Here is a 15982-nt window from a genome sequence, read left to right on the forward strand (position 1 = left end):
AAACCTGTATCTTTGAACATAAACGACCCTGATCTAAACTTGACTCAAGTCGGCATTGCTTTAAGTCGGTATCACAAAATATCTTAGGTTTAAACTTCTTTCCAGAAGAACGACAAGTAACACTTCAGCACGCGTTCCACTTTAGTGCCGTTGTAGCATGAATGTCCGACTCCATGAAATGTGGACTCATTGGTAGTATTGCGCATGCGTAAGTACGATAATATGCTATTAATTTTTAGAATCATATGGGAGAGTGACCTGTCGCGTGCGGGGGATTAATCAATGATTGGGAAAAGGGGTCCGATTATCATAGGAGTCGGATTTTCATATAACACCGTATAACAATGCGCACACACTGTATGTTGCTGCAGCACATAAAAATAAAGTTCGTTTTAACATGTTGGTCTGGATTTGACGCATGAGGGCGCAATATGGTACGGCGTGTATGCGCACATTTTAGATACAGACCGCGCGCAACCCAGACTTGGCCAAGTCTAACCCTGATCCCCAGTGGTGAATATCACTCTTACGTCAAGATGACGTTATCAGGTATCAAATGACAAGCGATTTTTGTTGAAAAGGTGACCAATTTCCCTCACTTATAACTCTTGTACGACTTAATGATCCATCATATTCATACTTTGTGATCAGATAGACCATTATACATTTTCTTTTGTGCACATGAACTCCAGGTCTATCGGAAGGTCAAAGTTCGGTGAATTTAATATGCAGACAGAAGCCGCCAAATGAAAACCAATCAAATTTCTTCCAAACGATTTACGGGATTATGATAAAGCCTAGTATAAACTTCAAACCCATCCGAAGATGTAAAACAAACAATGGGACGTCAATATGACGTCATCAGGTATTAAGTTACAAGCAATATGGTTACAGTTTGTGTAACTTATTACTTTAAACTTTAATTGTTCGAATGACTGCAGAACCGTTCACATTGTTTGTGATCAATTAGACATTGCCTTGGGCAATATTTTGGATGCCGAGGTACAAAGCCGTTTAACCTTTACTTCGGGTGTTATCCGAAGCGCAATGATAATTGAATAGAAGTTGAAAACGGAAGCATTTTACTAAACATTATGGACGTGCTTAGTGAAGAACGCCAAACACAAGAAACAGTAGGATGATGTCATCGTACGAAAAAGCGCCCTCTAGCGGCAAAGCAAAGACATTGAACTTTTTCGAATTTAAAAACTTTTCCTCAAAGTTGTCAATATTTTTTAACAATCGTAAATGGCCTTGCAAAGTTTCAGAATCATGAAGTCTTCAGACTGAAAGATTGTAGGGAGAAATCAAAAATGGTGAGGTTTTTTGTTTTGTTTTTATTTAAATCCATCATTTTGACAGATAATGATATCAGGTTCAATGTTGATCTTGGGAGTCAAATGCTGTGACGTTATCAAACCGGAAGTTCAGCGTTATTTCAATAAATGTAACGTACATTTGCGTGTCATATAGTCATACTAGGTCACGTGTTTCATGTATCTCTGAATTAAAACAATTTTGATGTTTTACATTATGAGTGATGACGTCATCAAACCGGAAAGAGCGTGTATGTGTAAATCAAATCTATGCTGAATTCGTTCACACGCTAAATGGTTAGATTGGTTAGGGAGTCAGGTTGGCGCAGTGGTTACTGTCCTCGCCTTCCACCGCTATGACCCGGGTTCGATTCCTGTCCTGGTCAATATGTGGATTGGGTTTTCAGTCCCTACCTGATTCCGTGCGTTTCCCCCAGAATATTCTTCTGGGGTTTTCCTCCCACCTCTAAAACTGTCATTCTTCTAATTGTCTTCTCTTTATAGGTTCCTTCAGGCTTGCGAGCTACAGTGCCTAGGGCACTTTTGAGGAATCCTTGGTTTCATTTAAGAAAGAAAGCTATCGTCACCAAACTGGAAGTTAATGTGTAAATATAACTTTTATCAACATCGTTTGGCCTAATAGTTAAAGTTTGTACATACATGTAGACTATGTGCTTTTTCAAAATTTCGATTTTCTTTTCCAAACAAGATTTAAAGGAATATAATGTCCTGTTACAAATAAATAAGCATTTTTTTTTTCTTTTTGGCAGGTCTTTATGCAACTTTAAAAAGTGGTTTAAATGGCGCGCTCCAGCTCAGAAATTGTGCACAGTATTCAGAAAGAATTAAGAGCGTCCCGCTCTTAATTCAAAAGGTGAAATTAATTAATTGATTGCTAGTCGTTTGGCCAATTATTTCATGCGATGTCTTATTGGAAAACTCATAACTGATGTAATGATACAAAATTATCAATTCAATTTAAAAATCTATTTGTTAAGGTGCCAAACCCAGTAAGCACGTACACACCAACTTTAAAATGAGGTAGGAGTTACGTTCCACGGGCGAATTTGAACATAAACAATCCCATACTCGAACACCTAGTGTTTGTTTCCGTACAAGCCCTAAATTTCTCTCTCAGGAGCAGTGAGACACTATGTTAGTCTCCTCTCAACTAGACCTTCGAAATAAGATAAGTAAATAATCTAATACATAACATTTCGGCAATTTTAGGACGATGTTCCCCCTTTAAAAATGATTTGCATTTTATGACTGAGTACCGGTGTCGTATTTCACGGACTCCGTTCGCATTTATGGCACACCGCAGTTTGGACAAAGGCCTTTCCCATGGGCGTCGCGAGGGGGGGGGGGGGGGCTTTTCCTGTAAATTTTCAGAATGATGAGATTGATTTGCAGGTTAACCTCGACTTCTAACCAGGGAGGTAAGGTAAGGATCATTTTATTGACAACCATTAAAGGGTTGGATTTGTTATAAATTACAACATCTAAAAGTGATGCATATCAACTTTTAAACAACAAAAACAATATTAACTTAATCTGAAACTAAGGTTGGTACAAATAAACACTAATATTTAAATATGAGCAGTTATATTACAAGATTAAATGGATTCTTGACCGTCAAAACTATAAAATAAGTTATTATAGTATACAATCAAAATCATTTTAAAAACATGTACATGTACTTCATTTACGCCGGGTAGAAAAACAACGCGACAAGCACCAACCGTACAAAGTTCAACAAGGACGAACAAACGAACAATAAAATAAATAACAAACAAATAAACAAACAACCCCAACAACCCTACAAACAAACAACCAGCAAAGGACAAACGACCAAAACAGGAAAGACAATCAAACAAACAGACAGACACAGCAACAAAGAAACAGACAGACTAACAGGAAGACAACAAAACACCTTCATGATCAGTCACACACTAAGCAAGCTTGGATTACCGAACATGGAATCATGTTACTAGAAATAGGTTCAAGAACATTTACAATTAAAAAAAATGTTGGGAGTACACTGGAAACAATACCCACTAAAACAAATAAAAGCCCACTCAAACTTGTGAAATAAGCAATTCCTTCTTGTGCGTTATCTCTTCTCTTTAGTCAGATGTCGAATTACAAAGATATAGCCTTGTCAACTTGTTACGGACGTACCCATGACATTGTTATCAGCAAAAGTGGGAATACTCAAAGTTTGGTTTTAAATAAGGCCCCATGTCTACAGTTGCCATATTAGCACCGGTGACGTGGGTGGTTGGTGATTTGGAGGTTGTGCTTGATATTTTATTCTTATATGTTGGCCCTTGCTTTTAATTGTTTGATTTTGTTCATCTCTTCCGTGGACCTATTTTGATTGGTTAATGGTGACTGATCAGGAAACGTCAGAGCAATTGTTGTTGGCTGGACGTGATAAGACAACTTGGGATGTTCACGAGACAGTGACTGATGCAAGACTAGTGCTGCTTATAAAACAGTCCGTGTTAGTTACAGACGTACAGATATCCAAAGGCACGAACCTACAACGGGTTACCATTTCAATTCCCCATTGTGAATTTTTAAGAGCTACTTTTCTAAGATACTGGTGAAAAGAAGTCTGTAGTGTACGCGTATAAGTGGCAGAAAAAATATGGAGATTGTCACAACAACCCCACTGCCTGAACTGAACAGCATCACTGAAAGTGAGAATATTTTTGGTCTCAATTCTGAAGTCAACATTTGGAATGATTCCTGTCCAGTCCTCACCATACCAGCAGAATTTGTCCACAAGTACCTCTACTCCTCTGTTGATGTAGTCCTGACTACTATTCTGATGCCAATTGCGATCTGCCTGGGCTGTCTTCTTAACGGCAGTTTCTTGTACGTAGTGGCCAGCATTCAGTCAATGCAAACTACTACCAACTTCTACTTAGCTAACTTAGCCGTGTGTGACGGGTTGTATCTTCTATCTACATCCTACGAGATACGTTCTTACATAGTGTCAGGCACCGTGTCACGCAACGCAGTACAAGATGGCGACATCTCGTGCGTGATACTAGTCTTGCAAACATTGTTCTACGTAGCCTCCTTGGCATTCATCACACTAGTCACGATGGAGCGATTCTTTGGCATCTGCTATCCGATAAAGAGCCTGGCTCTCAACCGCCGCAGACGTACCGTCAAGCTAGCAGTGGGTGCCTGTATTATTTTGCAAGTTCAATCAAGCTAAAGACCATTGTACGAAAACAACAGTTCTCTCTTTTTTATGTCTATTTCTTGAAACACGAGGACTTAAACTAACCTTAGCCTATCTCCTAGTCTGGATAAACAAAGTTTCGGTATAGCAATTTAGTGACTAAATAAAGTAGACGTTTGCGTAAGCATCCAAAGCAAAAACTCCTTTTATTAGATACATCATTACTTTATGCAGTCTTAGTATTGAAATAGACGAATACTTTAATGTACAACGTACACCTCATCTATATCTGCTTCGGATTGTGAAAAAGGACGGGTAACATTATGTACGTCATCGTTATGTTCGCATTCAATGTATCATCCACTAACCGAGCAGACTGCACCAATACTTGGTCATGCACATGTATATTACAGCGTAATGTGTAGAACAAAATCACCCTCATTCAAATTAAAACGTTTTTGACGGTGGTAATAATGTTAGTGTTAGTTTTCATGATTAGTTTTATCATGCAGGAATGTAATCTAGCAGTTCATATCAGATAACACAGACTGAACAAGACATTGTTTTATTTTTTACTTTTTGTAACCGATTTTTTTTACGTGGTCTTAGAAGAGAACAAAACATCATTGCACGGTATATAGGCCTTATAAGTTGTTTATAATTAAATAGTATCGTGTGCATTTTCCATGGAACGAGTCTTAATCGGACATTTTAGTGACACAACCCAATTGTTCGCACACGCCAAGATTGAGACAATAATAATGTAGTATCTAGTTGTTTGTTGTGCGGCGCAATGTTGTGTATAACAATGTATACAGGATATATTTGTGTAGATAGGCCTATCTGTCTGGTTTCATCCCCCAAGTGACGACCCAGATGTGAATTTATTTTATTATGCATTTTCGAACCGAATCCACACGTTTCAGTGTGATCTATTTTAATGAGGTCATATAAAACACGTATACATCCGCTTCAATGGGATACGCCATCTTCTGTTTCTTTCTTTAGTATTTCCTCATTGCCCAGATTTAAAACACGCAGAGTCTCTATCTTTTTGACCACGGATTGTAAATACACAGCAAAATGTTTAATAAGAGATAAATAGCGTAACTTTTATGATAAATTAACATTTTAAATCGATATATACATGTATATCAATATCTCTAGGGCCACGCATTCAGCTTGATCACAGCAATGATGTAGTCACACTTACAATGTCCGTTTATAGAGTTATTTGAAATCCACAATAACTGTGTGTCAGATACAATAAGTGATGTTCTTAATTGTTAAATTTGTTCTTTGCTGTATGATACTTCGCCCTAAGGCAAACATTTTTGCCATATCCTCTGTTCCCACTGTGTCATTTAGAGTGACTAAAATATACGTTTCCTTGCCTCTGTCAGTGATCGTGATTAAGTACCCCCGGTTCTCCATAGCATTTTCAACAATGGATAGTTTTAACAAGAAAATGTGTAACTTGCGATACGTCATGTAACAATAAGATACAATCCTGCGCCTACATTGCAGTAATACAATCCCATGTGAGACGACGATGTGTCCTATTCAACAAAATGTGTCATTGTCTCGTTGGTAAAAATACGATACCAGTTTTTGATGACATTCTATAAACCTTTACAATTTTTATTTCTAAGGAGTCGGTGCACAGTTATCAGATTCACTGTCATTTATCATTAAAGGCTTAAATTTTAAAGTTAATTTAAAATCCATCATTATTTCGTTTTTAGTTGTTTTCAAACGTGTGTTCAAGAACATAATACGCCAACACACAATCAAACGAACAACTACACATGATCTGGTATTTGACGCCGTATGGGAAAAATGTGACGAATGGGGCTTGGCATTGATAACGTTTTCCAAGTGCCAACTGATAACGGTGAACTTTCCTTGAATTGATCCAGCAATATTTGCTTAAAAACAAAACATATTCGAATCTCACAGAAATAACTTTAATTTGAGAGACTTCACACAATCTCCTTTTTGATAAGAATAGTGGGCTTGATTTCAAAGATGGGAATTCCATGAATTGTAAAGCGCTTTGAGATTGTTGATACGATGGAAAGCGCTATATCAGCATAACATCTTTTTTGTTTAAATGGGAATTGCATGAATTTCGTCTGATTTCTGTATAAGACAACCGTTAGTTACGGACAAGACTTATGGCTTGGGTCTTTATTGGTGTATATCATCACATTTTTCAAACGGTAACGGTTTACAATAGCCATGTGGCAACATTAAGCTACATAATGATCGACATCCACAGGGTGTATAGAACAAACGGTGAAGTGGCTTGCTTCTGTCTGTATTCTCCCCCAATAGTTCCCTCTAACTTTGGAGCCAATCTCAAATGGTATGCCGTCCAATATCGGCGGGTCAGGGTCCAAATAATTCCTTAAAGAAGGATAAAAAAAAAAGAGAAAGAAAACGGGTTTTTTTCTATTATAATACACAGGCTGCAAAACACGTCTTATAAATGTAGGACCATTTTTCTGTCCGATTATAACAACCAATACAGTAACCTCATTATATCAAGGCAGTTTGTTGCTTCTAATTTTACATTTTCGGACACCTGTATTCACGTCATATTTATTAAAGAAAGCATTGTTGTTTTCAATTAAATCCAAGCTGGTGAACAAGAATAACCAGTGTTTGACAAACGTATCCATTTAACTTTTAAACTTCAAGACTTAACAGCGTAACATATCAGTTGAAACCCTATCATGAGTCGGAGTGTGGAATTATGAGCCAAATCAAGCAACGCATTGTAGATTGATCAGTAATATTAATGCATGCTAGACTTGAAATCAAGTCTAGCCTACAAGCCTACAAAGGCTCGAAACCCTAACAATCGCATGTCGTTCATATCTGTGTCCTTTGTTAGATTTAAGGAAAGGTCACACGTTCACTGAATCAGGTAGCTTTATATGAGGTAGGAAGTTTATAAAGTTTTGAGTTTAAATCCTTATTATAAATTTGACTTCCGATTTACAAGCACATCTTGGTGTGTTGTTGATCAACAAGTGGAAGGACACTGTTTGACCAAAGGGGGCGCTGTTCAAAGCGGATGAGACTGGACACTTTCGGACAACGGGCGGCGCTATTCGTTACAGTATATCATGCCCACTGCGAAGCACAATTTTTTTTTTTTTTCAATGAAAGATGATGTCTCAAAACCGCCAAACGCACTGGTTTGACTGGAATCCTGCTGCTGCACAATTTTAACGTGTTTTTAGATGGGGTTATGGTCGAGAATAAGCTTTATGTGGCCTCTCTGGACTCGCATATATTTCCACTAAGTTTAGTCGGGCACCATTTGCAGTCATCAGCCGACATTTGAAGCTAAACAATCAGGTAAAAAAAAAAAAAGCCGCGTTGCCGCACCACTTTTTGGGCAAGCTCCATACCAAAAACCGGAGACTTTTTTTTTTTGGCCTTATGATGTCATTATTTTGTTACGTTCCGGTCACCACAAAATTTCGTCTCATCATTTTCATTTTTGGCATAACTTCAATACTTCTTTTCTTGCAAGTGCATGCTTCCGAACTTGGAAAAGATATTATCCATTCATTGTTCATCAAACTAGCCATGAATAAGTTCATGGTGTCAACTTCTTTTCCTCGATTCCTGAATAATGGCTCAACGGCGGAACCGGCGGGCTGTCCCCCCCCCCCCCCCCCACCCAGATTTTCCCAGGCCAACAAAAGTGCCTCTCTCGCGGTCATAATGTGCCCCTCAAGATGAAAACAAAACTGCCCCTCAAACGCACACATGAAAATTTGTCTCCTCTCTTGTGCGAAAGTGGCCCTCAAAAACACAAATACCCCTCCCGCATTTACAAGATTGTGAACCTTCTCGAGATAGAAAACTTTCCCCCGAAGGAACAAACACCCCTCTCGCAATAATTAAATTGTGCTCCTCTCGAGATGGGAAATTGACCATCAAAAACAAAAGTGCTCCTCACGCGAATAAAATGCTTACTAAACTGCATGGCCATCAGAAGCAACAGTGCCCCCTCTCAGGATTAAAAAAGGTCCCTATGCATAACTAGTCAAATTCTACGGTGGACCCAGAGAGGCTACTGCCGGGGGTGTGCCGGAGGCCGAAGGGCTCTCTCTCTCTCTCTCAAGTGAAAAATATCTTACTTGAGAACAATACGACTATATTGAGAGTATTTTAGGAATAATTATACACTGTAATTGTTTGAGTAAGGTAATGAAGATTTTCTTAAAAAACATTTACGCAAAAATTTTTAAAAGTGTATTTATCATATGTTGTTCGGGGTAACATGTATTCCTTGCAATGTGAACAAAAATAGTCCCACAATATTGTCTCCTCTTTGACACGGACGGAAGGTGCCTTTTTTTCTGAGCAATTGCCCCTTTTTGGTGATGCCCCCCCCCCCCCCCTCAGTTTGAACAGCGTTTTCCGCCGCCGCTGTCCCTATTAGTTTCATGAAGCGCAGAGCTGAAGTTCGTTCATTATTGGAGACGGAAGCGAATTATAAAATTATGTGAAACTTGAAAGTTGTTGACTTTTTGTACTACATATTATAGTCCAACTGTAGAGCATACATGTCCCGTGCTCAAATATGTCCAAATATTTTCCTTTTCAAACGTGCATACGTGTGTACACCTAGTAGTGACTATTATATACAGTGGCGGTTCTATCTACGAGGGTGCTGAGAGGCTTTAGCCCCCCCCCCCCCCCCCAAATATTGGCTCTAGAACCGCGCCTGATTATATAGTCTTGGTCTCAGACTTATTAATCGTGTAGGTATGTCTTTCTAGCGCCGCGGCGACCTGACCGCGTTTGTCAGGGATCGGAACCGGCTGCATTGAGGGGGGACATCAAATGTAGTCTTGGATCAAGACATACGTAATTCCAACCGTGTCCATTCAATGTACGCTGTACTTGTGTGTCCACCAATACACAAATAATGTTTCTCGCACGTCCGCAGAATGCGATGCACAGTGCGGCAGGATTCACAACTAGCTCTCAACAGCTCGATTTTTAAGAGTCAAAATTTTGACCCCCGAAATTCGTTCTCGCATGTTTCGCGCAAGAATAACACAAAAACGCCCAGTTTTTAAAAGGGCGTTAATATCCTAGTTTTAAATGCTCTTTCCAATTAATATCATTTCGAACCATTATTAAACGCATTTTGTAGCCCAATTTGGGGTAATATCCTGTTAATGCTGGCCCGGCCCGAGGGAAATCGCGCAAAATAGGGTCTAAAAGAGCAACGCATCCTGGAAAGCGCCGAAAATATTTGACTCTGATCTATCGAGCAGATATTCGTGATTCCAGTCGCAACGATATCTTTATAGCGTTGATTAAAGGAGTATTGTTCCTCAGTCGCTGCGTCATCGTGACAAAATGAAGACTTGGACGCTTGTAGGGGTCTACTATACTTTGGGTACAATGGCGTATGGCGTTTTACTCTAAATATCTGCACACTTATTTGCCTACGATGCCCAAAATGTCTGGATATACGCAAATGATCCAATACCAGGGTAAAAGACCAGGTAGTGGTGGGAGCGTACTGCTCGATAGCATGGGAACGAGGTTGTTGTCCGTTGAATGATTCTAGCCTTTTGGTATTTCAGTTTGTTCTCTTTGGGTTTGTATGATTTGCAGGGCCGTTTCCCGTACCCAGCCTCAGAATTTGGAGAAGACCAAAATGCTCCCTCCTGAAAACGAGTACCTCAAATTAGAACGTTACTTTAATACGTCGTCAACTCGCCGTTTTTCATCTAATGGGCGGAAGTCTAGATAAACATCAATGCGAATGTGCGAGCTTAGCTTTTGAGGTCAAGGTTCGCTAATTGATGCTTTCAAAATATTTGACCTATTTTTCAAAACGAACTGGATGATCAAGAAGAAGTGAAATAATGGATTTCTGTTGACTCACTGAAGTGTGTAAATAATTAATATTTAAATATGACCAGTTATATTACAAGATTAAATGGAATCTTGACCGTCAAAACTATCAAAATAAGTTATTATTGTATACAATCAAAATCATTTTAAAAACATGTACATGTACTTCATTTACGCCGGGTAAAAAAAAGAACATGACAAGCCGGTGTCATATGAAAATCGGACTCGTATGAAAACCGGACTCTTTTTCCCTTTTATTGGATAAACCCTCTCACGTGATGGGTCCCTCTCCTAATTATCTATGCATGAGCATGTGCAATATCACCAATGAGTCCGTATTTCATAAAACCTAAATTCATGCTACACCGGCACCAACCGTACAAAGTTCAACAAGGACGAACAAACGAACAATAAAATAAATAACAAACAAATAAACAAACAACCCCAACAACCCTACAAACAAACAACCAGCAAAGGACAAACGACCAAAACAGGAAAGACAATCAAACAAACAGACAGACACAGCAACAAAGAAACAGACAGACTAACAGGAAGCCAAGAAAACACCTTCATGATCAGTCACACACTAAGCAAGCTTTGGATTACCGAACATGGAAGCATGTTACTAGAAATAGGTTCAAGAACATTAACAATTAAAAAAAAAATGTTGGGAGTACACTAGAAACAATACCCACTAAAACAAATAAAAGCCCACTAAAACTTAAATTGTGAAATAAGCAATTCCTTCTTGTGCGTTACCTCTTCTTTTTAGTCAGATGTCGAATTACAAAGATATAGCCTTGTCAACTATACAGACGTTCCCATGACATTGTTATCAGCAAAAGTGGGAATACTCAAAGTTTGGTTTTAAAAAAAGACCCCATGTCTACAGTTGCCATATTAGCACCGGTGACGTGGGTGGTTGGTGATTTGGAGGTTGTGCTTGATATTTTATTCTTATATGTTGGCCCTTGCTTTTAATTGTTTGATTTTGTTCATCTCTTCCGTGGATCTATTTTGATTGGTTAATGGTGACTGATCAGGAAACGTCTGAGCAATTTTTATTGGCTGGACGTGATAAGACAACTTGGGATGGTCACGAGACAGTGACTGATGCAAGACTAGTGCTGCTTATAAAACAGTCCGTGTTAGTTACAGACGCACAGATCTGAGGCACGAACCTACAACGGGTTACAATTTCAATTCCCCATTGTGAATTTTTAAGAGCTACTTTTCTAAGATAATTGTGAAAAGAAGTTTGTAGTGTACGCGTATAAGTGGCCAAAAAATGGAGATTGTCACAACAACCCCACTGCCTGAACTGTACAGCATCACTGAAAGTGAGACTACTTTTGGCCTCAATTCTGAAGTCAATATTTGGAATGATTCCTGTCCAGTCCTCACCATACCAGCAGAATTTGTCCACAAGTACCTCTACTCCTCTGTTGATGTAGTCCTGACTACTATTCTGATGCCGATTGCGATCTGCCTGGGCTGTCTTCTTAACGGCGGTTTCTTGTACGTTGTGGCCAGCATTCAGTCAATGCAAACTACTACCAACTTCTACTTAGCTAACTTAGCCGTGTGTGACGGGTTGTATCTTCTATCTACATCCTACGCGATACGTTCTTACATAGTGTCAGGCACCGTGTCACGCAACGCAGTACAAGATGGCGACATCTCGTGCGTGATACTAGTCTTGCAAACATTGTTCTACGTAGCCTCCTTGGCATTCATCACACTAGTCACGATGGAGCGATTCTTTGGCATCTGCTATCCGATAAAGAGCCTGGCTCTCAACCGTCGCAGACGTACCGTCAAGCTAGCAGTTGGTGCCTGGCTGATCTCCCTGGCTGTTGGGTTTCTGTACACCATGCCGTACATGTATGTGGAGAAGATCTGCATCAACTGGCCTGACGAGGAACGTTTCGCTGACTTACCGAAGGTGGTAGGATGGTGTACTGGGTCTCTCATTCCGAAGCGTTTCACCATCTTTCCAATCATCATACGTGGCTGTAAAGCGCTTACTTTCGGCATACCATTCATCCTGTGTACCATCATGTGCATCAAGATCGTCGCGGCGCTTGGTAAGAGGCCCCTTCCAAAGAGTCAAGCGGAACGGGCTCGTCTCCATGTCACCAGAATGCTGCTCGTCAACAATACGGTGTTCTTCATTTGCAACATCCCGAGCACCGTCTTGCACATCTGTGTAATCTCTGCTCTATTTGTCGGGACATCGATAGTCCCTGAAGAGGTCATTACTACAATGATCCAGACGGCTATTGCCTGTACCCTGATCAACTCAGCAGTCAACCCCATCATCTACAACGCCAGCAACCCCCGCTATCGGCAGGCGTTTTGCCAGGCCTTCACGACGTGTCTCTGCTCTCGGCGCGATGGCAAAGGCGGACAGCAAACCTCTCAGCTATCAACCGTTGATCAGCGAAGACTTGGTACAACATCATCAAAGATAGAAGATGTCTCAGAAAATAAGTAAAGGAATTTTTCTCTCTTATTGTCGTGTTAACTGTATTATTTTGCAAGTTCAATCAAGCTAAAGACCATTGTACGAAAACAACAGTCCTCTCTTTTTTATGTCTATTTCTTGAAACACGAGGACTTAAACTAACCTAAGCCTATCTCCTAGTCTGGATAAACATGGAAAATAAAGTTTCAGAATAGCAATTTAGTGACTAAATAAAGTAGACGTTTGCGTAAGCATCCAAAGCAAAAACTCCTTTTATTGGATACATCTTTACCTCATGCAGTCTTAGTATTAAAATAGACGAATACTTTAATATACAACGTACACCTCATCTTTATCTGCTTCTGATTGTGAAAAAGGACGGGTAACATTATGTACGTCATCGTTATGTTCGCATTCAATGTATCATCCACTAACCGAACAGACTGTACCTATACTTGGCCATGCACATGTATATTACAGCGTAATGTGTAGAAAAAAATCACCCTTATTCAAATTAAAACGTTTTTGACGGTGGTAATAATGTGAGTGTTAGTTTTCATGATTAGTTTTATCATGCAGGAATGTAATCTAGCAGTTCATATCAGATAACACAGACTGAACAAGACAGTATATTATTTTTTACTTTTTTTAACCGATTTTTTTTTTTACGTGGTCTTAGAACAGAACAAATTATCATTGCACGGTATATAGGCCCTATAAGTTGTTTATAATTAAATAGTATCGTGTGCATTTTCCATGGAACGAGTCTTAATCGGACATTTTAGTGACACAACTCAATTTTTCGCACACGGCAAGATTGAGACAATAATAATGTAGTATCTACATGTAGTTGTTTGTTGTGCGACGCAATTTTGTGTATAACAATGTATACAGGATATATTTGTGTAGATGGGCCTATCTGTCTGGTTTCCTCCCCCTAGTGACGACCCAGATGTGAATTTATTTTATTACGCATTTTCGAACCGAATCCACACGTTTCAGTGTGATCTATTTTAATGAAGTCATATAAACACGTATACATCCGCTTCAATGGGATACGCCATCTTCTGTTTCTTTAGTTTTTCCTCATTGCCCAGATTTAAAACACGCAGAATCTCTATCTTTTTGACCACGGATTGTAAATACACAGCAAAATGTTTAATAAGAGATAAAGAGCGTAACTTGTATGAGTAATTAGCATTTTAGATCGATATATACATGTATATCAATATCTCTAGGGCCACGCATTTAGCTTGATCACAGCAATGATGTAGTCACACTTACAATGTCCGTTTAAAGAGTTATTTGAAATCCAGAATAACTGTGTGTCAGATACAATAAGTAATGTTCTTAGTTGTTAAATTTGTTCGTTGCTGTATGATACTTCGCCCTAAGGCAAACATTTTTGCCATATCCTCTGTTCCCACTGCGTCATTTAGAGTAACTGAAATATACGTTTCCTTGCCTCTGTCAGTGATCGTGATTAAGTACCCCCTGTACTCCATAGCATTTTCAACAATGGATAGTTTTAACAAGACAATGTGTAACTTGCGATACGTCATGTAATAATAAGATACAATCCTGCGCCTACATGGCAGTATTAACAATTCCATGTAAGACGACGATGTGTCCTATTCAACAAAACGTGTCATTGTCTCGTTGGTAAAAATGCGATACCAGTTTTTGATGACATTCTATAAACCTTCACAATCTTTATTTCTGAGGGATCGGTGCACAGTTATCAGATTCACTGTCATTTATCATTTAAGGCTTAAATTTTAAAGTTAATTGATTAATTATTTTTGTTCAAAAGTGTGTTCAAGAACATAATACGCCAACACACAATCAAACGAACAACTACACATGATCTGGTATTTGACGCAATCATTAAACTTCATGAACGCCGTATGGGAAAAATGTGACGAATGGGGCTTGGCATTGATAACGTTTTCCAAGTGCCAACTGATAACGGTGAACTTTCCTTGAATTGATCCAGCAATATTTGCTTAAAAACAAAACATATTCGAATCTCACAGAAATAACTTTAATTTGAGAGACTTCACACACAATCTCCTTTAAAGAATAGTGGGCTTGATTTCAAAGACGTAAATGGGAATTCCATGAATTGTAAAGCGCTTTGAGATTGTTGATACAATGGAATTGCATGAATTTCGTCTGATTTCTGTATTAGACAACCGTTAGTTACGGACAAGACTCATGGCTTGGGTTTGTATTGGTGTATATCACCACATTTTTGAACGGTAATGGTGTACAATAACCAAGTGGCAACATTAAGCTACATAATGATCGACATTCACAGGGTGTATAGAACAAACGGCGAAGCGGCTTGCTTCTGTCTGTATTCTCACCAAATAGTTCCCTCTAACTTTGGAGCCAATCTCAAATGGTATGCCGTCCAATATTGGCGGGTAAGGGTCCAAATAATTCCTTAAAGAAGAATAAAAAAAAAGAGAAAGAAAACAGGTTTTTTTTCTATTATAATACACAGGCTGCAAAACACGTCTTATAAATGTAGGACTATTTTCTGTCCATTTATAACAACCAATACAGTAACCTCATTATATCAAGGCAGTTTGTTGCTTCTAATTTTACATTTTCGGACGCCTGTATTCACGTCATATTTATTAAAGAAAGCATATGTTGTTTTCAATGAAATCCAAGCTGGTGAACAAGAATAACCAGTGATTGACAAACGTATCCATTTAACTTTTAAACATGAAGACTTAACAGCGTAACATATCAGTTGAAGCCTATCAAGAGTCGGAGTTTGGGATTATGAGCCAACTCAAGCAACGCATTGTAGATTGATCAGTAATATTAATGCATGCTAGACTTGAAATCAAGTCTAAACTTGAAATCAAGTCTAGCCTACAAGCCTACAAAGGCTCGAAACCCTAAAAATCGCGTGTCGTTCATATCTGTGTCCTTTGTTAGTTTTAAGGAAAGGTCACACGTTCACTCCATCAGGTAGCTTTATAAAAGGACGCACAGACTACGACCCACAGATTTGCCGACAGCGTACAGGTACACGATTTTGCCGATAAAAACGAAAAATCATGGGTCGTGGAACCCACTCTCCCC

The 15982-nt window shown here is 39.0% G+C and overlaps 2 protein-coding genes across 2 annotated transcripts; both read left to right on the top strand.

Moving 5' to 3' along the window:
* Positions 1-3969: 3969 nt before the first annotated feature.
* LOC119725995 (kiSS-1 receptor-like) lies at positions 3970-4548 on the top strand. The gene has a single exon (XM_038197616.1). It carries the CDS (start codon positions 3970-3972, stop codon positions 4546-4548), a length of 579 nt encoding a protein of 192 aa, XP_038053544.1.
* Positions 4549-11701: 7153 nt separating this feature from the next.
* On the top strand, positions 11702-12910 carry LOC119725996 (P2Y purinoceptor 4-like). Its single transcript, XM_038197617.1, has one exon. The coding sequence runs from the start codon at positions 11702-11704 to the stop codon at positions 12908-12910; it is 1209 nt and encodes a 402-aa protein (XP_038053545.1).
* Positions 12911-15982: the final 3072 nt, after the last annotated feature.

The sequence above is a fragment of the Patiria miniata genome, unplaced genomic scaffold, assembly GCF_015706575.1.
Source record: "Patiria miniata isolate m_02_andy unplaced genomic scaffold, ASM1570657v1 HiC_scaffold_19, whole genome shotgun sequence".
NCBI lineage: Eukaryota > Metazoa > Echinodermata > Asteroidea > Valvatida > Asterinidae > Patiria > Patiria miniata.